At 46.7% G+C, this 27,674-nt stretch overlaps 1 protein-coding gene across 3 annotated transcripts in view; it reads left to right on the top strand.

Annotated features, from left to right (window-relative positions):
- The window catches only part of LOC146857927 (ras-related protein Rab-5B-like), a 210,768-nt gene that overhangs the window by 77,653 nt on the left and 105,441 nt on the right, over positions 1–27,674 (top strand). For all 3 annotated transcript variants that reach the window (XM_085648661.1, XM_085648660.1, XM_085648662.1), the window contains exon 2: positions 20,740–21,018. In XM_085648661.1, coding sequence (XP_085504787.1) covers positions 20,859–21,018 — 160 coding nt within the window. In that variant the 5' untranslated portion in view covers positions 20,740–20,858. The remainder of the gene's footprint in view (positions 1–20,739; positions 21,019–27,674) is intronic.

The following is a 27,674-nucleotide window of genomic DNA, read 5'->3' as shown; positions in this document are numbered from 1 at the left end:
TACAATGCTAATAGCTCAAACTCTTGTAAATGCAAGACCTATTTCATTTCAAAGAAGCGGCTGCCATTGTCCCGGGCTGCTTGGAAAGTGAAAGCACGAATGGCGTGCTGAATGTTGCAGCAAGGCATGTCGTGTCTGCAGTAGGAGAAACCTGTTAAAGAAAATAGTGCTTATAGATTAAATAAGACATACCATGTAACTACAGAAGTAAAAGGGCCGCTCCTCATGGGAGGCTACAAATGAAGACAAGGCGGTACTAAGGAGGGACTAACAAGCCTAATAACTAATAATAAGCTAGCATTTACAAAGAACAATGACATAAGACAATGCAAAATATGGGCGGGGCTTCAAGTCCATACTCTAATACAGCATGCCTCGCAGTGCATGCGCTGCCCAGGTTCGACCTAAAAATTATTAAATAATGAAGTAATACTATTACAAAATACTATGCTGCAATATACCAGATAAATTGCCTTTTCTTGATGCATAACTTGCTTAAACCTGCCGCATAATTTGGCCCTCTCCTGCCACATAATTCCAGTGGCCCTGCATATAGCTTATATAGAAAGGGTAAACTGAGTAAAAAAAAATCTACCTCAAGTGTCTCTCTTAAGTACTTGAGTGACGCGCGGTGTGCTTTTGTTTCCCCTCCATTGCATTGGCATCTTGGTATTGGGCTCCAGGTGACTCCCAGCCAGGATCGTTCTTGAACAAAAGTAGGGCTGTTCTCCCTTCAAATGAGGCCTTTGTTTTGGGCCATCTTGTAAATAAGAAAGCCTTTTCACTGCCTGCAGATCCCTGCTCTGAACAGAATCAGGCAACCTGTGCGTGCTGCTCAACGTGATTTGGTGTTAACAAATTGCACTGAGAAACGTTTGCATATTTCACTGGGTCCAGCAAAGATCCCATTCGAGCTCAATAATAACTGCCTCGTTTTTCTGACTGCTTTCATCCACCCTGCTGTTCAGGAAAATCTTATAATGATACCACCTTCTGTGCCCCGTCCTTTTCTAAACCTGAGGTGAAGGTGGTACAGGAGTAAACAATCCATGCCACAAAGGTGTGTGTCTACATTACATAATTGTCTCAAGACCTTATTAAATAGAGCCATATGTGTGTAATGCACATGTTTCACATTCATTGTAAACAAAAGTTTGGAGTGGTAATTGCCACAGATCCATATTGCTGAGCGCAGCACTCTCATGTATGTAAAAACAACAGTTGATGGACAGAATGCAGAACAATGTCATACATTCACCCCAGTACAGAGATATGGGCCTAAATCCATCGTTTTTTTGCTCACCTTGCCATTCCAGTTTGAACCCAGCCATATGCAAATCAGTCTTGACCCTGTGCCTCATGGGAACAGTCCAGCCCGAACTGCTAAGCCAGGTCCTCCCTGGACTGGAACCTAGCATCCTAGGACCAGTTTCGGGGTTCCACCCCTCTTCAGCCAGGATAGCTTGATTCCAGTGGCATGGAGAGCACGGGACTCACGTCTGAGCATACCCGTCCCACTCGGGGTGACAAATGCAAAAACAACAGTTGATGGACGTAGTCCTGGGCTCACTGTGCCACTGGAATCAAGCTACCCTGGCTGAAGAGGGGTGAAACCCCAAAACCGGTCCTAGGATGCTTGTTTCCGGTCCAGGGAGGACCTGGTTTGGCAGTTCGGGCTGGACTGTTCCCATGAGGCAAAGGGTCAAGACTGATTTGCATATAGCCAGGTCTAAACTGGGGTGGCATGGTGAGCAAAAGAATGATGGATTTAACCCAGATCTCTTGACTGGGAGTGAATGTTTTGATTTGTTCTGCATTCTGTCCATCAATTGTGTGTCTTTTGCACTCTCCTGTATGAGCAGTTGCTTGGCACACATAGCCTTGATTGCAGTGTACAGAGATCTTGCACCGCCGAGCACAGAGGAAACAAATTAGAGGAAACATTGCTCGAGACCCCCATAGAAATGGTCTATAGTGTTCCCTTCCCGAACACATGCTGAAACTTCCCGCTCTGTTATAGAATGTTTTTCTTCTGAGAGGGACAATGAAAGGGAGGCAAAAGCTACAACTCATTGTGTTCCTTGCTCATCCATTTGTCTGAGAAGAGCATCACTACCTTTTGTTACTCGCTTCCGTGGTAACTATGCTCTTCAGACTAGGGTCAAAACCCTATAACTATTACAAACTGCAGCAGTGAAACAGTACAACCAGCATTGAGCCCCCACTACCCCTGCAGAGTGTGGTCAAATTGTGAGGATATCGCGTGCTACAATCCAGGATCCCTGAATATGCTAGCAGACCAAGTCCTGATCCACAGGTCCCCTCGCCGCAAGTGCAACCTATACTATCGGACCTTGAAGCTCTGAATCTGAGAGCAGTCAACATAGATCAGAGCATCCATAAATCTATTCTCAAATTGAAGAGCATCCTGCAACTCACTTAACACTCTCTCGAAATTCAAGCTCTCTCGTAAATCAGTTCTTTTCCCACTAACCAAGCCCTTCCTTCAACCCATGTCGCTGTCCCATAAACACCTTGATCCTCGCAAACATCTCAACTACCTCTCGGAGGCTGAAACTCTAGCTCTCCTCTTATACTATGAGACAACTCCTGACACTCCAGTCCTCCAGACAAGAAAGATGAATACATCATTCATACAGTCTCAATCAACACTAAAAGAATGTCAACTCTCCGAAACAGAGTAGTAATCAGCAACAACTTAGCGCAAGTACTCTTGTCCTCCCTAACTCACAACACAAGCCAGACCCTCCACTCTCTGGCCTCCTACTTAACTAAATCAGCAGCAAAGCATGCCTCTGACATTGCCGCACTCATCCTGAGCCAAGAATCTGACATAGCAATCCTAATCGAATCATGGCTCAACGAAGCATCTTCACCTTACCTAGATTTATTGGTCCCTCCAAACTACAACATCGTAAGGCTTGACAGGCAAATAAAACAAGCATTTGCAATGCAATAGGTCTCGCATTTACACGACTTTAAGATATTGGCATTGGAAATGACAATGCCTTTTATTTATGTTTTAAAACCCAAAACATAAATAAAAGGCATTGACATTTACAATGCCAGTAGCTCAAACTCGCGTAAATGCGAGAGCTATTGCATTGCAAATGCTTGTTTATATTTTGCTGTGTACTCATGATGTAGAAGTGGGACCATTGACCACTGTGACAGCCTTCTAAAGGTAGTTCCTCAGTAACATAAGGATATAGCATTGATCTCCTTCACACTATCACTCATTCAGACAACCAGTTTCTTGACATTGGGTTGAGGCTTTTGCCACATCTGTGCAGTCGGGCAGAGTTGGAATAACGTGCTCTTGGTGAATGCTGTTGAAGTTTCCTTATCTCACCCAGTTCTTGAGGCAAAGTTTAAACTCCAAGCCAGTGCCCTATGATGATTTGAAGCTCTGGGATGACCCTTAGGCAAGATATTGTTCAGCTGGAAATTATGTCATCCTGAAGTCCTACCCATAGTTTCCAGGGAATAGATAGGGTGGCGCTGGATGGTGCTGTCAACTGGGACTACTCAAGTTGCATTTAGATCAGTGGATTCACAAAGAAAGCTAATGTATGGGGTTTTCTTTGGGAGATGCAGCAGCAGCTAGGAACAGCGAGCAGCAAGGAGGCAGCGGTGTAGCGGGGGTATGGCTAGAGGGGGAGCAGGATGCGGCAGTCAGCTGAAAATCTGTTTTGTCTTGTATAGACAGGAGGGCAGGCAGGTATTGTTTGCCTGAACACCACTGTAGAGTTGCCGCGCATGCTCCCGCTGCTCCAAAATCGTTTCTCATCAAGCGCCTTCAGACTATTCCTGAAGTCGAGCGCGGCATCCGTAGTCGGCCGCCGCAAAGCGTGTGCCCCAGGCACACACGGATGTGACCCGGCTAGAGCTTGGTGAGGCTTGCGGGTTCAGCCTGTAGCGCCTCGATCGAGCAATAAAGTCATTAACACTCATCAGACACTAATGGTGATCAAAGCAAGCACTGTGCACTTACGTAATCTGCACAGCAAGTTTTTTCAATGATTAAGGCATCTTTATCTGTGGATCCTTTCTGTTAGAAAAAGCCAATAAACATCAGAGGGCACATGTTTTAACACTGCCTACGCTTCCCGATTTTTGTGATTTTCCTGTGCCTCTTTCGGATGTTATCTACAGCACACCGTCCCATTGTAGAGCGCCGATGGGCACAAAGGTTAAAAAGAAGCCCAACTAAAAGCTCGAGCAGGCAAATAACTCCATTCTTTTCAGGATGGAAGCTGCCCCACAGATTGTTCCATCGCCGATGTCCACAAAGCAATGTTTAAAAGGAACAGATCTGGGCTGCACGTCAACACGCAGTCAGGCAGAGCTGGAAGAACAACCCCAGGGTCATCACAGATTGCACAGCCCGCGCAGCTTGATTCACCAGGCCCTGTGCCTCACCCAGCTCGGATTGCAGCTCAAGCCGCAAGTACTGTTGTTCAACAAGAAGCACCATATCGTATATGACACAATTAGTAACCTGACCCACGAGGAATGCAGCTGCCATCCTGCGCGCCGCTGCTCGCTCCAGAGAGCAAAATGCCGTGGGAGTGAACATTAAAGAGGTGGGACATGCACCCGCCTTTAGCCATTTGCGTGCTTTCATTATTGAAAGACACACGAAAAAGCCAATCCTATGTGTGGGAGGAGTCCGACCCACACAGAGTAAACACAAGAAGCCTTGCAGAGCAGCGCATGTGCGCTGGCTCAGGCTCGACCTATTGCTTGCATATACCGCTCCGACCTCTCCGTTACCGAACTTCACTCTGACCCAACTGACTCCTGCAAATATCTAGTGCTCTCCATATGTAACAACTCTAACCAATTGTGCAAACTGCACATCTTCTACCACCCCCCAGGTAAGAATGACACATTCATCTACCACCTCATGTAAATCATTACAGCAAAGGTCTCTCCCCACTCCAATGACATTTTCCTTGGAGACTTTAATCTTCACTGGAACGACCTCCATGATCCTCAGGTCAATGCCCTTAAAGATTTCCTTGCTGACCAATCACTTAATCAAGCCTGCATTCTACCAACTCACACGAAAGACTCCATGCTGGATTGGATCATAGCTAAGGCAACGGCGGTCAGGCTAAACTCAATAGCTCCCTGCGACTGGTCAGACCACCACGCTATCACCTTCCTAATGCCTGGCGTCTATAAGAAAAGACCAGCGCAACCAGTGAAACCGAAACTCTGGTTTAGGGACACAAAGAGCCTAGACTTTGAGAAGTTGGCTGCGCGCTGCGAGAATGAATCCTTCCCCCCCCCCCCCCCCCCCCCATCAAAGGTTAACAAACTTACAGAGCACTACAACTCGACAATGTCTGGCATAATTTACTCTCTAGCCCTGTTAAAACTAAAAAGATCTTATATCAAAGACAAAAATTCCTGGTTCAACGGGTCCCTCAACAATGAAAGGAGAATTCTTTGGCTAACAGAAAGAAATTGGAGACAGCACCCCTCTGCCTCCCAACTAAAACTTTTCTGAAAGACCAGAAATGCATACAAGAACATCCTCAAATCAAAAAAAGAGTTCTTTAGATCGGAACTGGAAAACGCTAAGAACAGACCTCGTAATCTCTTTGAAATGGTTAAACATCAATCAAACAAACTGCCTAAAACCTCTAAAGAAGATACAAAATCCCTAATAACCTGTGAGGAGTTCTCCTCCTTCTTTATAGCCAAAATATACTCCTTGGGAAATGAGATTAATTCCGGTGCCAATATCCGACTTCCTCTTTCCGGGAACCATCTCTCTACTCATCCCCTCCAGGCATCACCCAAAAACCAAGCGCACTGGTCCACTTTTAGGCTATATGACGACCATTCCATCTAGAAAATTCTATCCTCCATAAAACTGAACAACCACTTTAATGACCCACTCCCCTTCAAATGCTTGGCCGTGACCAACCAATTTATCATTCCTTTTTGTACTACAATAATCAATGCCTTCCTAATGTTAGGGTCCATGCCTGACTCTCTAAAAGCTGGTCAAGTCATCCCCATCTTAAAAATACCCACTTTGAAAACAGCTAATCCAGATAGTTTCAGACCAATATCCAATATTCCACTTCTAGCGAAAGTACTCGAGAAATGTGTGCAACATCAACTGAGCCAACACGTTGCTAATTTCACCCTGCTAGATGATTGGCAATCTGGCTTCAGGCCTTGTCACAGCACGAAAACTACTATTCTCCATATTGTAGATGATGCTCTTCAAGCTCTTGACCAAGGCAAAGCGTGCCTCTTAATTCTGTTTGACCCATCATCGGCATTCGACACAGTCAAACACTAGTAACTACTTGAACGCCCCGAATACAGGATAGGAGTAGGGGGAACCCTTCTCGAATGGTTTAGATCTTTCCTTCTGAACCGTTCCCAGAGATTCTTAGTCAACCATAATCTATCTGCTCCTTCTCCAATAATGATCGGAGTCCCCCTAGGCTCAACAATCTCCCCAACCCTCTTCAACCCTACCTGGAACCGTTAGCTGAAACACTGCGTATCGCCAACATCTCTTTCCACATGTATACCGATGATACTCAGATCTACATCAAAATCTCATCCCTGGAGGAGATCAACTCTATGAATGCTGCCCTAAAGCTGCCTGTACAATGGCACATAAACAACCAGCTCAAACTTAGAGTTCCTTCTAATCTCCCCTCTTAAAAGTACCACAGACCGCGAGGTGGAGAGTTTGCAACGCCGCCTGTTCTGGGACGGGAGACCGCGTATCGCCCTGGCGAAGCTGACGCTCCCGTGGTATGACGGGGGGATTGCCCTCCCGGATATTAAACGGTATTATTGGGCCTCCCAGCTGGCTGCGATTAATCACGGCCTATACGGGCCCGCCCTAAACCCGGCCTTTGAAATGGATAGGACGCTATTGCCGGGTGGTGACTATAATCGAGCGCTCTACTCCAGCTCGCTCGACGCACGTCTGACGGGCCCCACGCGTGTCATGGTACGAGTGTGGCACACGGCTAATGTAGCGATGGGGTGGAAGGATCGTTTGACCCGGGTGTCACCACTATACGCATCTGAGCAGTTGGGCTCCCTGTGGACCTCGAAGGGCTTCGAGAAGTGGGACATGATAGGCATCAGCAGGGTGGGAGATCTCTGGACGAGGGGGGGATTCAAAACGTTCGAGATGCTGCAGACGGAATTCCAGTTGCAGGACAGGGAGTACTTTCGATATATGCAGATCCGTCATGCACTATGCTCCGCCTTCCCAGACGTCGCCTCCATCCCGGAGTACTCCCCTCTGGAGGATAGAGTGCTGGATGGACATGTACCGGAAAGCACGATCTCATTAATCTATAAAAAACTGATTAATGACCGCTCGGGATTGCTGACTACTCTTCGTGAGGCTTGGGTTGCCGATGGATTGGAGCTGGACGACGAGGACTGGGTCTCTGCGGTGGCCTCCCCGAAAGAGGTGGCCATACCGGCCCGCCTTCGCTTCGTCCAGCTCAAGATACTCCATAGGGTCTACATAACGGGGCCAAGGCTATTGCGTATGGGCTATGCTGTGGACGGGTTGTGTAAGCGTGGGTGTGGTTCTTTGGGGACCTTTCTTCATATTTTGTGGGAATGCCCAGAGGTGGAGCGATTCTGGCGTGGTGTGCATGAGGTCCTGCGGGTGGTTACGCGTGTGTCGCTACTGCCCGAAGCGAGGAGATGCCTGTTGAACGTGTGGGAACCAACCGACTACTCGGCGCCACAGACGTGGTGGGTGACTCTGGGATATATGGTGGCCAAGCGCGATATTGCTCAACTGTGGGGTTCCCAGAGGTCCCCGACTGTTTCGGCCTGGAAGGAAAATATGGACTGGTGCATGTTTCGGGAAAAGGTGGTGTATGTAGCGAGAGGTAAGCCTGGGACATGGGTGAAAGTATGGGGCCCCTGGAACGCCTACCGCGGGGGAATCTGTGCCCCGCCATTATTGCCCGATCCATCGCCTGCCCCGTCCCCGTAGCCGGTTTAGCTCTCCGGTACCGGGCACTGAGTCCACCCAGTCCCTGTCCTGACCTTCTCCCCCCCTTGATACTCCTATGGATTGGTAGGGTCCCCCTTCTAGGGGAGCACGTGCTGCTGTTTTCGATTGTGGGTTGCCTTGTGGTTTGATTTTTTGTTGTTATTTATGTTAAAAAGAAACCGTTATGTGGGGTCCGGATGGTGTGGCCATCAACGCTGCTAACTCCTGTACGTTTCCCTTTGCCGCAGCCTGCGTTCTACTGTGTGTATCATATGCTCCTCTTGTTCGCTAGCGGCCGGCCTGAAGGTTGTAGGCCCATCTTTGTATATTCTTTGAACTTTGTAATAAACGGTTTCAAAAAAAAAAAAAGTACCACAGACATATTGGAATCGACGAAGACGATCACAGCTCTGAACTGCACACCGGCCATAGTGGACTCAGAAAAATCTCTTGGAATCACACTGGACAGCAACCTGAATATGCATGACCACATCAACTCAATGGCCAAAAACTGGCAGATTTCACATGAGCTACTTGAGAAATCTAAAATCATTCCTTGATGCATAGAACCTAAAAATGGCAATTCAGGCATTAGTTATCTCTAGGATCGAATACGGATGCTCAACCCTCTCTGGCCTAGCCGAGATCTCTATGGGCTCCCTAAAAGCTTGTCTCAACGCCACCTCTAGACTTAACAGGCTCTAAAATATTCGACCACATCTCACTGCACCTGAAGGTGCAGAACTGGCTTACTTTTGAAGCCAGAATCCAACTCAAACTGGCCTGTATCACGCACAAACCGATGCACTCAAATTCCCCTGCATATCTTGCCCGGAAAATCATGGTATCTGGAGGATCCAGAAACTCCTGGTCCGCCAGAGACTTTGGGCTCCAACCACCCAGCTTCCGAAAGGAAAAAACATATAATCGAGCCTTCTCTGGGGCCGCACCAAGAATCTGGAACTTGTTGCCGCCTAACATCAGAAGAATACCCTCTCAATCAATAATCAAAAAGGAAGCTAAAACCTTCCTAATGAGCAAATTCCTCCCATTAATTCCTCACTCATTGCACACACTGCACAGCGGCATAGTGATGTGTTTTGTTCTATACTTGAATGCTTTTAAATGACCTGTTTTTCCCCAATGTGTAAAAGCTGGTTATCTCTGCAAAGTGCTCTCATGATCGCCGCTATGAATATTGTAAATGTCCTGTTATTCCCTGAGTGTATGCACGTTCACCTATGCCTGCCTATGTAATTGTCTATTGCAAACTTGTATACAACTTGTTATCTCTGTAGAGCGCTCTGATACCCTAACAGGTCACGTTCGTGCTCTATAAAACACTAAATAAATAAATACATAAATAAATAGACAACACTTCTGCTGCAAATAAGTGCAACCATGGAAACTTCCCAAGAACAATACCATACAAAGAATTATACACTTGCCTGGAGCACAGCATAGGCTGGGTAGTATCAAAATCTATAGTCAGTGATTGTATTATAGACACTTTTTTATTGACATTCATAAATGTACCCAGTTCATACCAAACATATAATAAATATATTCACAAGAAAAAACAATAATCACAAGTCAAGTGGGATCATGTTGTCACTAATGCACTTTACACGAATATAAAAGATGGCACAGTATGCTTGCTATTCAGTCCACGCCCAGCCAACACGTGTTTTGTCTTATCCAAGAATTCCTTAGGGCTGAAAAAGCATAAAGACACCTATATCATGTCATGAATGCAAAATAATAAAAAGACACACTTTAAAAAGAAAAAAACAAGGTGTGCAGACCAAACTGACCCTCATGAGAAGACACCAATGTGTGCAATAAAGAAGTTCATAAAGTAACTATAATCTACATAACCAACCACGTAAAGACTGTTAACAAGCAATAAGCATCCCAAAAGTGTAAAATAAGGGAAAAAAACAAGATATTGTATTAGAGAGAGCCACCAACACCAAATAAAACTACAACCAGAAAAAAACAATGCGTTACCTACTAGGATATCAAAACCTATATCTATGAATATATCCCAAGTAAGATGATCATATAGCAAAGTAGGAATTCTTCTTTTCAAAATGTTCATAAAAAATACTTTTTAAAATTCCAATAATTAAAACCAATCAATGCTAACAATTACTCTCACAGAGAAAACCTTTTAACTCACCAAAAGAGAAAAACAACCTACAATAAAAGAAAAAACTAAGGCTTAAGATTAGCACGCTAATACAATGCTCAGTGTCAATTTTCCAATAGGCGCAGGATTAATCACACTATTAAGTGCAATATTGTCATGACACCCCTTGATAAGCGGTAAATGTCTGAAAAATAAAGAATATACCATAAAGTATGTAAACCAACCCTAACTTCGTTTGTATAAACCAAAACCCGCTCCATTAAAACATAAATAAAGTTATGCCCCCTATGATCACAACACCAATACAATCAGAGGTCATTCCTCACCATACTCCATAGCAAAAAAGAAGGAACTTCAACCAAAATGCATCCTCACACTCCATAGACCACTCAAATTCATTCTTCCTTTTTAGAAGTTGCCTTACGTGATATTTTTTGCTATAAAAATTATGTACATATTTCGAATAAAATTCTGCCAGTTCCTAAAATACCCTTATTTCATCTTTGTTGGTAGGACCTGGCACGCTTTTTATGGGTTCTAACAAAGTTGTCCTAAGTTCATTACCTTTACTACTTATTTCATGGCCTAGATAAGCAACCTTTTTCTTTGCAATTCTGCATTTACTGTATTTCACGGTTAACCCCTTATCCTTCAATTTGGAGTCATTCTCTGCCCTTGTTCGACCTATAACCAGGATGTCACCCTGACAAAACACAACATCCCTGACCCCATGACTATCTTAAACACGAGTATGTGGAACATAGCTGCTGCTGATGCCAGACTAAAAGAAACTCTCACAAATTGGAAACACCCTAAGGGAGTGATGAAAGAAGTGAGTCTGTGGCTTTCTAGGTGAAAGTACACCTCCTGATACGCTCACTAAATCAGTAGTGAAAAACCATTCTATACCTTTAGGTAATGACAACATTTCATGAATTTTGGGGAGAGATCTACCTTTCGCACCACCACTAAAGATGCGGCCCAATCAGAAGATTTAGTACGTTTGACAATGCCTGTAGTTTCTCCAACTCCATTGATACTTCCTCTCAGATACTAATCGGAACATTCCTGGCTTTATGAATATAGGATAAGGCATTATATTTTAAAATGATTTTGTGCTGGAATCCTTTTAATTTGCCAGTAGTTCTTGAAAATACCTCTGGGTATGATTTCAAAATTTCAGCTTCCTCTCAGTCATTATCCTGAATGACTAAAATTGGTTTAGCACTATTAGGATTAAGAATAATACCTAGATCCCCTGGTTTTACCATCCCAAAAGAGACAGGCCTAATTTGGAGATTAATAATTTGCAAACCACCTCCATGTTCTTAAACACAAAAGGCATTTAATTACCTGTAGCCTAACAAATTGAGCGATTCTCCAGTGAAGATTTTAGGAGAAACATCTGGAGGTTTTATTCTTCCCCCATAGTCTGAATTAAACTTCTTGCCCCACACATCTTCAATAACAATTGTATCGGGTGATCCAGAATGTGCAGTTTTTATAATGTTAATACCCCTTACAGATAGCGCACATTTCTTTTCCTTCTCGTACTAGATGTATTCTGTGTATCTAAAGAGGAGTCTACACTCAAAACACACATTGTCTTCATTATCACGGTCATCTTCAATAGATTCTTGTTTAGATTGCTTTCTATGGTAACATTTGTACCTGTCTATGCCAATGTAAACTGTGGGAGCGTAAGATATATATATATATATATATATATATATATATATATATATCCAGATCTTCAAGTCCATCAGTAAAAACATCACCTTGAACTGGTTGTCTAGGTTTCTTTACTATGTGATTATACATTTTTAACCGTGAAGCAGTGTAAAAGTTCGTTTTTTCTTTTTATCAAGTGTAAAATTCTGATCATCATCAAATGTTGAAATGTAATTCCAAAAATATTCACGCCACACTTGCCTCTTTAATGAAGAGTCACCAGAAGAAGATATAAAGGGTCGAGGAGGTGTCCTATTCAATGTATTGCTGGATGCCATGATAACAAATTACCAGTCCCTAATACACCAGTGCAATAAGAAAATGTACCAACTATAAAGCGTGGATGGTTGAATGCTAATTATTCAACCAATATAAAATGGTAATTAGCTGGACTCAGAACTGAAGACCTTACTACAGTAATAGGGTGTCATGCAATGGTGTAACGTTGCTGTTTGAGTAAAGAAGTAAATTGTGCTGAACACCAATGTAGCAGTATGCATGTCGTGTCTAGCGTGATTATGCAGTTGTAACGTCGCGCTAAGTGACGTGTGCAACACAAGTCAAGTGCTCGTGAGATAAGCGCGCAGATGGAACGATGATGAGCTTGCATATGGAACAGTAAGTGTGAACTGAATGACTCGTTTAACCTACTCACAGTTTGTGCTATATAATTTCCCTTATGAATCTTGGACAACGACTTCCATGAAGATGGTAGCAGTTGCAGCTAGTAGATAATGATACATCAACAAAGATAGTCATGTAGAACTGTTAGTAGTTACATTATGAAATTGCCTCTCCAGACATGATGTGTCTTTAAACGGACGATGCCGGGGAGCGGCCATGATAGTGGTGTTTCAATTGCGCTCCGTCCCCACCAGGCCTATAGCATTGCCACAGCACCTGATCCAGAGAGATTCCAGCCCCGGGAAATCCCCGTCCACGGCGGTATTCAAGTGCTGTCCCTGGGGACTGTGGAAGCATAGGATGTCCCACACCCCCACCCCTCCTGGAGATGAGCGATCGGCGCCCAGAACTGGCGGGAGCGGGAGCTGCAGCCAGCCCACCTTGCTGGATTCGAAACGGGAGAGTGGGCGGCCTGGAAATAGGGAGCAGGGCCCTGCAGCTACATCGACACCCACTCGCAAGTAAGACATGACACCCCCGGAGGTATTGTGCCGCTGGATCTGGTGTGGAGCTCACAGGACGGGCCTTGCTGGATCCCAGGAGCACGAGCGGCGGGCCTGAGAGCAGACAGGCCGTAGACGGCGCAGTGAGGCCGACGGAGCCCACATTTACTATCTCTGGGGGCTTGAGGTTGCTGCGCCACATATTAAGCTCCCCCGCCAAGAAGAAGTCAGCAAAACAGCCTACACGAGCCTAGCTCCCAGCTGAAGACTGTCAGCGCCTGCAATGGTGGCGCCCCATGACGCCACCCCCCAACAGAGACCTTGGATTGGGGCTGCCTGGGGGCCACTGACTTCTGACGGAGCAAAATCGAGATGTTGGGGGTGAGGCTCGGTGCCTTCGACGGTATCCTGCCCCAGCAACAGCACGGACTCGGTAAGTCCTGGGGGTGAAGCTGCTTCCGGTGACGCAAGGGGGATGAGAGCGGGCCATCATCACTGCCCCCCCCGGGAGACCTCAGCGCCACACATACAGGGACATCTCATAGAAAGGGGGCAGCGCTCTAATCAAACTCACCAGGATTGTCATAACCAGATGCCCCTGGGCATTGCTGGACCTCTGACGGCCTACACAAAGCTCTACAGATCACCATTGGGGATCTCCCGCTACAGCGACCCCATATGCATTCAATATCATCGGCTGCCCAGTATCCCGCTCTCTAGTAGCACAATGACTCTACGTCCTTCGACTCTCTGTCCAGAGTAGCACCAGGATACAGCCGGGCCTGAGTGGAGGTGCACCTCTAGAGCGGTCCAGCATGCACATGGCAGGGCCCTTAGGCCTGGATTTGCCGTGATGTGGGGAAGGCTTGTGGGGAGCCCCACACCTGTATGCACGTGTACCCTAATCTAACTTCTGGCCTTCTGGAGCGCTCTGCACTGCCCTGCTGCCCACAGGGCGTTGGGTGAGCAAAAATGGCATCGGCCAAGGCAAAGAAGGAGTGCTCCGTCTGCGAGTTACTCCTGAAGGGCCCTGGGGAATCCCTAGGTGAAAATACTCCTGCAGGTGAGCTGAAAATGTTTGGCAGAGGAAGCTGAGAGTCCTGTGACGCGCACATTTCTGGAGGCTTTGTTCACCTCTCAGCAAGAAGATCTCCAGGCAGTGAAGACGGATTTGCAAATGGAACTCAGAGAGGTTCGCCGAGATGTCGATACAGTTGGTGAGCGGGTGTTTGCCCTCGAGGAGGGCTCTGCAGCCAGAGATGAAGTAGAAGTCCTCCAGCAGGAAGTTATCTGACTGCAAGACCTGCAGATTGATTAAAAGCCTATGCAGAAGACCTGCAAAACAGGTCCAGACGGAACAATATCCGCATCTGTGGGGTCCCTATGATCGCAGATGGCTAGGACCTTGAGCGCTATGTCCAGGCCTTGTTTAGCTTTGTCTTGGGCACTACAGCAGAAAACGTTGTCAAAATAGTCCGCTGTCATTGCGTGGGTCCTCGCCGCCAACCTTCCTGTCCTCCCGCATATATCTTGGTCTGTGTGCACATTTTCACAGGGAAAGAGGCTATACTCCAGACGGCTCAAGACGCTCAGAAGCTACACTTCAGGGACTATGAACCGCAACTCTTCCCGGTCCTCGCAGCAAGTACCCTACAGAAAGGGAAGGACTTTCGGTCTGTGACTAATCATCTGCGGGCAGCGGGCATTGCCTGCTCATGGGGCCACCCATTTCGTATAATGTTTTTGCTTCGAGGGCAAACCCCATCAACTATTTTCCCTGGCTGAAGCTTGTAAGGTCCTCAACCTAGATCTTGGTGAGGAGGCCACCCGGCGATCCCTGGTGGATGACAAAGCGCCTGATAAAAATCGCCAAAGAGCCCTATACGGATCTCGACTCAGACACCACCGTTCTTGTTCGGACACAATCGTCAAAGAAAGATCGGCTGGGCTGCGCCCTCTCTCTGGCGCTGGTGGAGAAGAAGCTGACCCTCCTTCCTGAGGTATTGTGCAGAATAACTGGTAGATTAGCCTCTTTGGAGTGGTGGGGGCAGGGGCATTGAGATTAGATGCTACTAGATGACTCTTGCCACCTTGGTTGACCCCCTTTGTACCAGCCTTCCTACTGTGATGGACTATTCCAATTTCTCATATGTTAACATCTATTCCAAAAGGTCCGCCACACAAGCAGTTGTGCGGATCTCCCTCCAATTAAGTGACATAGTCCCCACATGCACGACCATGGTGACATTTGCTCGATCTCTAAAAGCTTGCTTTCTCCGCTTTGACCCTGAAGACTAAGAAAATTAGCCTCAATGCACGAGGCCTCAACAACCCTATCAAGAGATCGGTGGTGCTTTTCCTGCTGAAGCACACTCAGGGGGACATATGTCTGCTTCAGGAAACACACTTACTCACTAAAGATACACAATGAATGCAAACTAGGAGGTTCCCATAGCAATTTTGGTACTCGGTGAGGGAGAAGAAGGGGTGTGTGGCCATTCTCCTCTCCAAGCATTTCTCCGGTACAGCGTTTGGTCCTATTGCAGAGATTAAGGGCCGCCTAAATGGCCCTCCAAGTTCAGTTGGGCGCATTCCATCTCACAGTGGCATAGATATACGCCCCAAATGAGCAACCGGAGTCTTTATTAACGGATGCCCTGGCCAGAGTGCACCATACCTAAGATGTGGTGGTGGTTGTGGGGGTGGGCTTGAACATAGTAATGGATTCTGAGCTGGACTGTTCAGGACTTGGATCTGGTAATTCAGGGGCGATCTCCTCTGGGGGGCGGGAATGGCTAGAAGAGTGCGGAATGCGTGATGTGTGGCGCTCCCAACACCCTAGCCAGACTGCACATTTTAATCCGCGGCCTACAAAACATATGGTCAATTGGATCACTTTCTAGCCTTCCCGTCTGCATGGGTACGAGTTTTCTATTCCACCATTGAGCCCCGCTCACTTATGGACAATGCACGTATAACGTTAACTTAATGTACTTCCTGCGCCTTCCGGAGACAATGCTGCAGAAACCGGCGACGGTTGCAGCACTTAAAAAAAAACTATACAAGATTATTTATCTCTTAATGACACAGGTTCCACTACGTTGTCTTCGATATGGGAGGCCCTAAAAATGGTTGCATATGGGGCTCCTATTGCAAATGCAGAGCATGAAAATAAGATGAGAAAAGCTAAGAGGAAGGAACTGGAGACTTTGGTGCTTGAATTGGAATCTATTCATAAACGCACTGGGGCCCTCCGGATCTGGAGGCAACTCGAGAGGGAGAGCCTACAGCTTAAAAGACTCAATCTTGATAGAGCCGAACATGCAATGTTACGCCTAAAACATAAATTCTACGTAGGAACGAACAAAGAAGGTTGTATGCTCGTGCATCGCCTCAGCAGTAAGCAGTTTGCACAAGCAGTTAAATCTGTCCAGACGGCCTCTGGGGCGGATGCAGCCCAGGCGAATAGCATTGCGGACTACCATGAACCTCCTAGTCTTTCAGACCCTCAGGCATCTTTAGAGACGGCAGCGATTCCCCCTCACCCCTCGCATTGAAGAAGTGATCTCGGCGGTTGCTTGCCTAAAGCCTCTGAAGGCTGCGGAACCAGATGGGTTCAGCACGGCATTCTAAAAGACTTGCTGCTTAGAACTCGCCTGTTTAATTCCTTTGCTGAAACGGGTACACTTACAGAATCGATGCTCCAAGCCTTGATTTCTGTTACCCTTAAGCCGGGGAAAGACCCAAAACAGTGCAGCTCATATCTCCCTATTTCGCTTCTGAACATTGACGCTTAACTGTTTGCTAGCGCACAGCCCACCATCTCAATCCCCTGATGCCTGACCTCATAGACCCAGACCAGGCAGGGTTTATCCCCGCCCGTCTGTGTTGGGACAACACTAAATGCATTTTGTTGATAGACCAGGTACACCGATCTCGGGAAGAAGCCTTGCTATTGGTGGTGGACGCTGAAAAATCGTTTGATAGAGTGCACCTGGTCCTATCTATTTGCAACTCTCAGGCACTTTGGCATGGGCACGCGCTTTAGGAATTGGATTTAGAACATATATAGCTCCCCAAGGGCAGCGGTCCAAGTGAACGGTGTTAGCTCTAGCGGTTTTCCTGTAGAGTGGGGCACGAGGCAAGGCTGTCCTCTCTCGCCACTTCTTTTTGCTCATTATTTGGAACCTTTGGCACAGAGATTAAGAGACAATCCTAATGTCAACGGTATCCCTTTTGGTGCAGATCTACACCTGATCAGCCTCTATACTGACGATGTCATCTTTTCAATCACCCAACCTTTGACCTCTCTCCCGGCTATTGTCGTTGAACTCCAGGAGTGTGAAGCATTCTCAGGCTTTTGTGTAAATATGCTGAAATCACAAATCTTAAATCTCACTACTAATCCACACACACAACGTGCCCTGCGATCTCAGTATGGCTTCCACTGGGTCATTGAGGATGTCCCAAATCTAGGTCTAGTCCTAAGCAAAAGTCTCCTTATAACCACAGAGACCAATTATTAAAAACTTCTCGCCCTAATTCGTAAGGACCTGACACAGTGGCAACGACTTCCACTCTCGTGGTTTGGCAGAATAGCGGCGGTAAAAATGAACTCTCCCCAAGCCCTGTACATCTTTCAGACCCTTCCCTTAACTCCACCATCTGGCACAATTAATACTCTTCAAAGGGAGATTGAGCTTTTTATATGGGAAGAAAGCAAAACCTAGGCTGCAGAAACAGCTCCTACAGCTTTCAAAACAAGATGGGGGGGGGGGGGAGGGTGCTCTCAGTACCCAACATGTCTTGTTACTACGAAGCCAAACACCTGCGCTGCCTGGTGGAGTGGAATCACCCACTAACAGAGAAACATTGGGTCTTCATAGACCAGACAGCAGCGGGATCACACATTCGGAGGGAGGTGTGGCTGCACCGGCCTTCTAGAGCGTGGGGGCTCTATTCCTCTCCTGTAACTCGCCTGACACTTCAGATCTGGGACAAAGTAGCGACTGCGACAGGACTCGCCACATTCCCTTTGCCCATGACGCCCCTATTTTCAAATCAGATTTCCCTCCAGGCATGACCCCGAACACCGCCACACGATGGATAGTGAGCGGGTCTAAGCGCATGAGATGCCTCTTTGACCACAACGGCCTTATACCATTTGATCAACTCAAAACACACTATGCCTTGCTGAAAATAGACCGCTTCACTCATACGCAACTGACACACTGGGTTCTTTGCTCGGACACACGACCTAAGGCAGGTAGGCCGATGACTATATTTGAGAAGTGGCTGAGCCTTAAGGCAGGTGGTAGGAAGATTATTTCAGAGATCTACCTTCACCTGACAAAGGCGGCACAAAAATGCAGAACTCCGGGGCAGAACCGTTGGGAGGCAGAATTAGGCCACTCGCTATCAGATAAGGAATGGGAAGATATCTTCTATGGCATACTGAAATTGCCTACAAGATCACTTCCTATTGGTGCTACACCGCCTCTTGTATACAGAAATGAAATGCCCAATGTGATGGCCAATGCTGGCGGGGCTGTGGCAATCCATGTACGCTGCTCCATCTTCTTTGGCACTGCCCGAAACTGACTAGATTCTAGAACCAGGTCCTGGATGACATTGACCATGTCTTCAATACTACAATCTTCAGATTCCCTGCATACATGCTTTTGAGACTCCCCAATGCACTTACGTTCCCACTTCGCTCCATTAAGGGAAGGCAGATGGCCTTGGCACTGAACGCCGCACATAGAGTATTGCTGTCCAGCTGGGGCACAGATAAAACTCCAGACCTTCGGCAGTGGCTTCATCAGCTATGGTCATTGCTAGGCATGGAGCGAATGTCGATGGCGACCTATGCAGATAATTCGGCATACACTAAAATCTGGGCCCCCTTCATAGCTATCCTTTCCTCAGAGTTAATGGGGCTGAGGTGTCCTAAATACCTGCGCATTCTGAGGTTATTACCAGACACCCAAGAAGAGGACAAGGCTCTTGACAGGATTTAGGCTTGACCAAAACCTAGAACATCTCTCCAGAATGCAAAACATTTACATTATCTGGTTCGTTTCGGGAGGGGCTGTGGTAGGGGGGCGGTTGGGTTTTATGTTTCTCTCCATTTTAGTTCAAGTTATGCTTTTTCTCTTTTTCTGGTTTGAAATCTTTATCTTGGCTGCTTTAGCAGTTCTTTGTGTACGACAGCACTTCACTGATGAGAAACCGAGGCGAAGCATGGCTCTAGCCATTATTATGCATGTGCACTTTTACCTATACAGCTCTAAGCAACCCATCCTGGGACGCGGCTGGCCTTTGAAGAGCTGTAGGCGACATGCTGTGTAACCATCATCCCAAATGTAAGGATCGTTTTAGTGCTATTTGTACATGATATTTCTTGCCAGACTTCGCGGCCAGCCCCACTATGGTTGTATGCGGCATGCTGTGTACTTGCTTTTATGACCGTTATGCCAATAAAAAGAGATTTGATTCTACAACAGACTATGTGTAGATTCGTGTGCCAGCGTCACTACATTTGCAAAGGTGAATCTACTCCGATGTGGCTAATATAAAGTTTATTGTAGACATACACCCTGACACATCGGGGGGGGGAAAGCAAATGGATCAGTTTCCCTCACCGGTTTCTCGGTTTCTCCACCACATTCCATTTTTAACTTGTAGCATTCCAACTTAGACCACTACGGAAATCCATAAGGAACAAGTAACACTGACTGTATAAAACATCACAACACTCCTGTGTCCGTAGATGACCATTGGTGGTCAGTGACCTGATGGAGCACATTTTACTTTAATTAAATATTCTCTCAAAGAAACATATTTGCTCATATCTTTTTTTTTTTTTTTTTCATGATTTCAGGTTTACAGTTTCCTTGGGGTTTATTTTATACTTTTTGTATTTTACAGTCTTTCATTACACACCTTCCTCTGAAATTGATTTTTTTTTATATGCTTTCAAAATATACCATTAATATTCTATCCTTCTATTTTTGTATGTCATGCTGTTGTGTTGAAACTTAATAAAATATTTTGAACTAAAAAACATAATTTGATTGGCGACTAGAAACTTTTGGCCCATTCAGTTTTCTCATTTCTTTTTAACCTTGACTCATAGACGATCCTTTATCTCTACCTTCACCATTGCTTACTCAGTACTGTTATTTGTCCTGCATACACACCAGACTTTTTTCTTACTTCGTTTATTGGATTATTTTTGTCTCGAGTCCTCCTATTTTGGAGCCTGGTCAAAATCTACTGCTTTGTCACAGTATTTTATAATATGATGTATATTTATTTGTAAAGCACACGTTCACTCATAGGCTTTTGGCACTGAATAGCAAATATTATCTGACTCCATCATAATAATTGTATCTCCCTCAGCAGGTTGAAATGCTGAGTGGTCCTCGTGGTATTCTCAAACCCGTCCCTATCAGGTCAAGCACCGATCCCTCCAGTGGATGCATTAGCCCACTAAACCATTTAACCTGGTCTCTTGACTGGTCTTTCACACCTTGTTTCTTTTATTTTGGTAGTCTTTTTTTCATAGTAAATAAACTAAAGTTTAAATCGGCCCAGTGGGCATTCTAGTCAGATAAAGGTCTTGAAAGTGGTCTTTGTGAAATTGCCTCTCCCGTGCATGGCAAGTGCTTACTCTCTTTTCTGTGGTTGTTTTGCAGATTTGACATCTGAAGAGGGCCCCTGCTAATTCTGCTCCACATTCATCTGGTTGACGAAAACGCACATCACAGGAGGACTCCTAAGGAATTAAAAAGCAGCTGGCTGAGGGTTAAGGACAATGGCAAACAGAACAACGTCCAGGACAAATGGCTTGGGTCAAACGAAGATCTGCCAATTCAAGCTTGTGCTTCTTGGCGATATGGCGGTGGGGAAGTCCAGTCTCGTGCTACGCTTCGTCAAAGGGCAGTTTGATGAATTTCAAGAAACCACAATTGGAGGTAGGGCTCAGAGTGTGGCCAGCAGTTAAAATGCATGTATTGAGGCCTTTGCACTATATCTAAAGAAAGCTGGACCTTTTTAGCGTTCAAGGACCCATGATTCTAGCAAGATCACCATATCTCTGCTCCCTTTTCTGGCATAATTAAAAGCACTTAGAATCAAGGCACCCGCAATATTAAGTAATGTACATAAATACTGTGTATTTGTATCTTGTTTGTTACTTATATTATGAAGTCTTGAGACTGTGTATCCTGCAGTTCAGTTCAAAAGTAATGTTGCATAGTGAGGCCCTGACAAATTTCAGGACAAATGTATGTTAGGTTCACTTTTCTCGGTTTATTAGTACATCAGTGCAGATCATGAGTTCTCTTGCGATTCTGCATCAGTTTGCAGTATGTTGTTTTTGTTAAATTTTCTTTCTGAGCACATTGCATTTGGTTTAATCTATAAAATATCCTAATTAAACTATTATCAAGAACTTGAAACCCAGGCTACCAAGCTAGAGTTCTTAGTAGTTCCAGTTACACGCAGGCCTCGTTATGAGTTGCACGATTTATGGGTTGCAGTTACAGGTTTATATGCCCAGAATGGGAGTTAACCAGTCAAGCCTAGAATTACTGTGTGGTTACCACATAGTGATCGCCTATTCCGTGGTCAATTATACTACCGTCTACCACCTGCTCTGAGCAAGTGATAAATGGGAGTTGCAGGCGCTTGTGTGGGTTGCAAGGTTGAGGGCTGAGGGTTTGTAGAGAGGATCAAGAAGCAGGGCAGATTATGGGTTTGTCTGTAGTAGGGTGTCAAGCGAGCGTTGACTAGCTTGAGCCCACAGTCACTCCCTGTAATCTCAGAGTGGCAACACCTGGCCAGTTGTGATTGGTCAGAGTGATATCCTGCCGGGGATACTGCTTTGGCTGACTTGGAGCAGTCCCTGCATATGTTCTCCATTCAGCAACCCAGCAGGATCAGGTAGCCTTTTCTAAGGCATTCACTTCCACTAAGGAGTCCACCCTGTATGCAGGTAGGGCAATCTCTGTTCCCTGTCTCCACTGTGGACCAATCCCTGAATAAGAAATGTTCAATATATTGCACTCTTTATACAATTGCATCTGCCATCACAACTCCCTTTCTGTAAACTGAGCGACCATGGACCAATGAACAAGAGTAATCGAGTACAGAGGACGTACGGGTCCAACATGCAGTTTTTAAGTCATGCAGTGACAGACTCCTTTACACAGTAGTACATGGCGCTGTAATCTCATATTGTTTTTTGAAAAAACAGATTTTATTGATTTTTTGCTGTAAATACAATATTGTGCATATATATTAAGTCATAGTGCATTTCTGTCTGCCTTTCTGGGCACAGTGTAGCATACAGTATTTAGCTGTGTACATTGCTAAGATCAATGCGTATTCTTGTACAGGCAATAGACAACATATCTTCATTCGTTAGATCTGCTCGGAATTTGTCATCTACTGTGTCAATAGAGCCTGATTCAGGCATCCTGCAAATCTGTAGGTTTAGAACATTGATAACATAACCCCTCTCTCCCTTGACTGTAGGCATATATCCTAAGGCATTAACACAAGGCTGTCTGCATAGGCCACTGTTCATGGGCTTACCTTGTGACCATTAAATTCAGTTGAGAGCCATGGTTGTCTCTTTCAGAACTCTTTACTTTCCTTGATTGTAATTTTTAGCAAGGGACAAATCAAATATTGTGTATTAAAGCAGCAAAAGTAAACACTGATACTGCTTCAGGTTCAGGTTTCCCTTTTGTTCCTGTGTTGTGAGGTGGAAGCGAGCCAGCAACTTTCAGTCAATATGAGGGCCTTAGCATAGCCACCAAAACTGTAGGTTGATTGTGCAGGATTTGGCAGCTTACTGCCACCCCGCCTCCTCACAGTGTCCAGCATACAGAAGACAAAGCGAGAAAGTCGGCAGGAGGCATTGCTGGTAGGTGGTTCACAATATGCATTCCACTGTAGTGTTTAAGCTGAGATAACCATGCTACTGTTGCTCGAAGATGCAGCAAAGTTCCCTCCTACTGCAGATGAGGTTGCAGAGTGAGGAGAAGTGAGCACTCAACCCCAGCAGTGGTGTGAAATTAGAGGAAGGAGAGGACATTATTTGCTTGTAATAAAGTATTGCGCGCAGTTACCGACTGTTGATTTTTTTTATTAAGTGGTGTTCTTATATCTGAGCACATATGAAATGGTTTTCCTGCTAGATGATCATTGCCTACTTACCAGTGCTTCTCAGGCTTTAATCCACCAAGCAAGAGGAGGAGGTGGAGGCAGTGTATTTTTTATTAATAGGGTAAGTAAAAGGACAAAGGGTGTCACTAAAAATGCATTTGATAAAAGTGGTTGCAATTTGTAACAAATGCAAACCGACCTATGTACTAATAGGTCAGTTTATAAAATACTGAATCTTAGTGAGCCCGATTTTAACCTACCTCATGAATACTAATGAGGTAGGTTGCAATTGCCACCCACTTCGAAACACTACCATCACAGGGAGGGTTTCCTGCTTGTGGGTAGCAGACCACCAAGAACAAAAAACGGGCAGGGTTGGAGGGACCGGTAGAGTCAGCCTGCAAATTGATGCACTCAGATGAAGTGCCCCAGTATAAAAATAAAAAAAGTACCTATGCAGGCACGAGGGTGATGAACAGAGAGAGGAGGGTGAGCGGTTGAAGGAGCAGCAACTACAAGGTGCGAGGAGAGAAGACTGCCTGCAGATGCACTCATATGGAGTGCTTGGTAGGAAATGAGGAAAAGAAAAGTACCTTCACAGTGCATAGCCAGTGGAAGGACAGTGGCCAGTGACTGAAAGCTGTACTTCGGCCAAGCTCCACACCACGGCATGGACACGCAAGCAGAGCAGGAAGTGACGACGTGCTTACCAGTCATAAGCATGTAAATTAGAATGACTATGGATTGAACAATTAGTAAGTTCGCGTAAGTATTGGGCGGGCTCTAAGCCCATTTTTTTTTTATTGGTAAATTCTTTTTATTGGCATTTATTATTACAGTTGTTACACATATGTATTTTTTACGCATTAACATTGTACATGTGCATCCAATCAGCTATTATCGTTATAGGCATTTACAGTTGCGTCAATTTCACGTAGATGCTGTATGCGCTATAGCAGGTGTTTGCCAAGGGTGTGTGGGGGGCTCCCCTAGTGTGAGGTCGTAGTACGGTCGGTAGTGGCTGAGGAGTTGACGGTGCCGCAAGAATTGACCCGGGGGAGGTCGTAGTCAACAAGTTGTTGGTATGGTCTAAGTTGTCCCTCTTCGAATAGTATTTCTGCTTCGGTGATGTCTCTGGATGTCCATTCCTGGAGCATGGCAGGAGTAAAGAACTGGGTGTTTTTAGGCCAGCCCACCAATGGCAGTAACGGTGTATGTAGGGGTCGGTCTGATGTCATGCTCCGGCGCCACCACCCGGCCTGCGGCTGTGTATGTTTCGGATGTGTACCTATCAGCCGTCCAGTAGGAAAGCCACTGAAGCTGCGCCGCCAGAACATAGGCTTCGAATGATGGGGCGCCAAGACCCCCCTGTGTCGTGGGTAGTTTTAATTTTGCCAGCGCGATCCTGTGTCGTCCTTTGCCCCATATTAGGGAGCTAGGAAGTGAGTCCAAATCTTTAAAAAAGGATCGGGTGGGATTACTGGAAGGTTGGTAAAATAGTAGAGTAGTCGTGGAACCAGTATCATTTTTGTGAGAGCTACACGACAAATCGGGGCTAGTGGGAGACTCCGCCAGAACCCAATGGAGGATCGTATACTGGCGAGTGCCCTACGGTGGTTGCCCTCGAAGATGTCGGTGGGGGAATGATATAAGCGAATCCCAAGATAGCGGGGGGCTTCCGCGGTCCAGCTTATTTTCTGGTCACCAATCCAAACTTCTTGGGGGGGGGGGGGGGGGGGGGTAGCGCTCGGATGTACGGGGTACACCGTCGATTTATCCCAGTTCACTTTCAGGCCCGAGGCGTTGGCAAATTCGGTCAAGGCGGTCTCGAGCCAGGTGAGATCCGCTGTGATGTCCCGTATATAAAGAAGGTGGTAGTTGGCATACATCGATACACAATGTGTGGTATCTGTGAGCGCGATGCCCTACCTTGTCCTTCCCGGCGAAGACGGATAGCTAAAGGTTCAACAGCGAGCGCGAATAATAGGGGTGAGAGGGGGCAACCCTGTCGTGTGCCCCTATGTATCGCGAATTCCGGGGAGATGTAGCGTCTAAGGCGGAACCAGGAGGTAAGTTTAGTATATAGAAGGCGGGTGTAAGCTATGAGCCTGGGGCCAAGTCCAGCATGTCTGAGGACTGGGAACAGGTACTGCCACGTTAGGGTATCGAAAGCCTTTTCGAAGTCCAAGACCAGGCACGCCGCCTGGGGACAGCGATCGCCGATCTGATCCTGGATGTGAAAAAGACGGCGTATGTTCTGAGAGGTATTCCTGCCCGGGAATGTTATGATCACCGATTCTCTCATGGATCTGGGCAGTTCACCGGTCTGTAGTGCTGTGTCCAGTACTGTCAATAAGCGGGGGTCAGTTGGGGGGCAAAGGTGGCGTAGTACTCGAGTGGAAACCCGTCTAAGCCTGGGGCTTTGTTACGGGCCAGGGCTCGTATGGCGTGTGTAATCTCAGAGGTTTGTATCTTCGCATCCAAATCCGACTTATCTGCATCAGATATCTGGGGGAGCGGGAGGGGGTCCAGGAAGTGCTCAACTGCCTCTTGGCCCATTGATAGGGGGCCACTGTAGACCGCTGAATAGTGCTGATGGAATGCCTGAAGGATCTCATCCTGGGATTGTACCAGGGTGCCATGAGGATTGATTATTGCCGTGATGGGCTGCACCTCCGTGTCTTGTTTAGCTAGCCATGCTAACAGTGTGCCTGTTTAGTCGCGGTCTTTATGCATTCGGGTCGCATAGGCCCGAAAGTTGTGGCGCCGTAGGTCCACGCAAGCTGCCTGGTACTCTGATTTAGCATGGGCGATTTGTGTCGCCGCTGCCACTGATTTGTCGGCGGCCTTAGTGGCAGTAGCGAGCCGCTTTTCCGCTTTGTCGAGGCCCTGCTCCAGGGTACGCTTCGCCCCGGCTCTCTGTTTAATGCATTCCCCTCTGGCCACCACCTTAAAGATGTCCCATTCAATTAGGATTGAGGATGCAGTCCCCGTATTGTGAGTAAAGTATTCTTGAATACTACGTCTTTGCCCGTGCGTGAAGACTTGGTCCGTCAGACAGTCTTGTGATAGGCGCCATGTGGGGACAGGGGGCTGTGGGGACCTCCATTGAAGGCTTAAGAGATGTGCATCATGATCTGAGACGACCCTAGCTAGGTAATCTGAGTGGCATATTTGCAGGAGAAGTGTTGCTGTACATAGGAAACGGTCCAGTCGGACTCGCAAGTTGTGAGGGACGGAGGGGAAGGAGCACATGCGTGTTTGAGGGTGGTGCAGTCTCCATGCGTCCGTGAGTGACCAGTGTGCGACCCATGCCTTGAATCTCTATTTGTCTTTGAGTGGGGGAGTGCTGGAGGGGGGGGGTAGGAACGGTCCAGTCCTGGGTCCAGAATACAATTGTAGTCCCCCCCCCCCCCCTCCCCCCCGAGTATCCAGGGTACGTGTGTGAATTGGGCTAGGGTTTTCGTGAGTCGGTCCCAAAATATGTCCTGGTCAACGTTCAGGGCATACACGCTTCCCAGGAGGACAGCCCGACCATCCAAGAGTCCCTCAGTTAGGGCAAATCTGCCCTCCCGGTCCACCACCCGTCTGAGTTCCCGGAACGGAGTTCCTGGGCGAACCCAAATCAGCGCCCCGTGGGCAAATGATGAGTAGGTTGTAGCACATATGAGGCCTCCCCACTTTGCGTGTACCTTGCCTGCTTCCGCTACGTTGAGGTGGGTTTCCTGAAAAAAAAGGATGGACGCTTTCTGTCGCTTCGCGTAGGCATAGATTGTGTAACGTTTACGTGGGGTGTGGAGGCCGCGTGCATTTAGTGTGAGTATGTTAATGTCTGTGTTTTTCGTTAACGTCGCCATGGGCAGTTTATGTTGTGTGCGGGTCGGGTGAGATACCCGCCAGAGAGGTCATTAAGTGGTCTCCTAGGGATACGCTGCGCCTGAGGAGAATAGAGGAGAGGTGAGCCTGGCCGCTCAGGTGTTCTGCTGTGTGGAGTTCCATGACGGAATGGGACTTGCATGAACTGGGGTGTAAACAACGTGCAAGGGTTCGGGTAACAGTCCCAATGCAAAGGACTCATCGTTCGGGAAACGGTGTGTCCAAACTTCCTCCCGTAACACTGGGGGGTAAAACTTGCTCTATATGATGGGGGGTGGCGACATGCAAGTGCGAGGCCGCGCGCTGAACGGGCATGCAGAAGGATCATTGCGCGTCACTTGCAGGGTATCAAACGCTTCTCTCTCAACAGTGGGCATGTAATGGACATTACTCATAAGGATACAGTTAGGTAGTCTGTTGTACTGGGCTGGTTCAAGGTAAGGAGGGAGAGGCTTGTCCATCCAGTAGCCCTTCTGCCGTATGTGGGGTGACGTTGGGGGGTGCCACTGAGTCGACCCCCGAGGCGGTGTCATCGCTGTCGTTTTCGCCTTCCGATGAGAAGAGATGTGGGGGCCGATCT

The sequence above is a fragment of the Triturus cristatus genome, chromosome 3_2, assembly GCF_964204655.1.
Source record: "Triturus cristatus chromosome 3_2, aTriCri1.1, whole genome shotgun sequence".
Lineage (NCBI taxonomy): Eukaryota > Metazoa > Chordata > Amphibia > Caudata > Salamandridae > Triturus > Triturus cristatus.
Note: the sequence above shows the minus strand (reverse complement) of the source record. Positions and strands in the feature narration are given on the sequence as shown.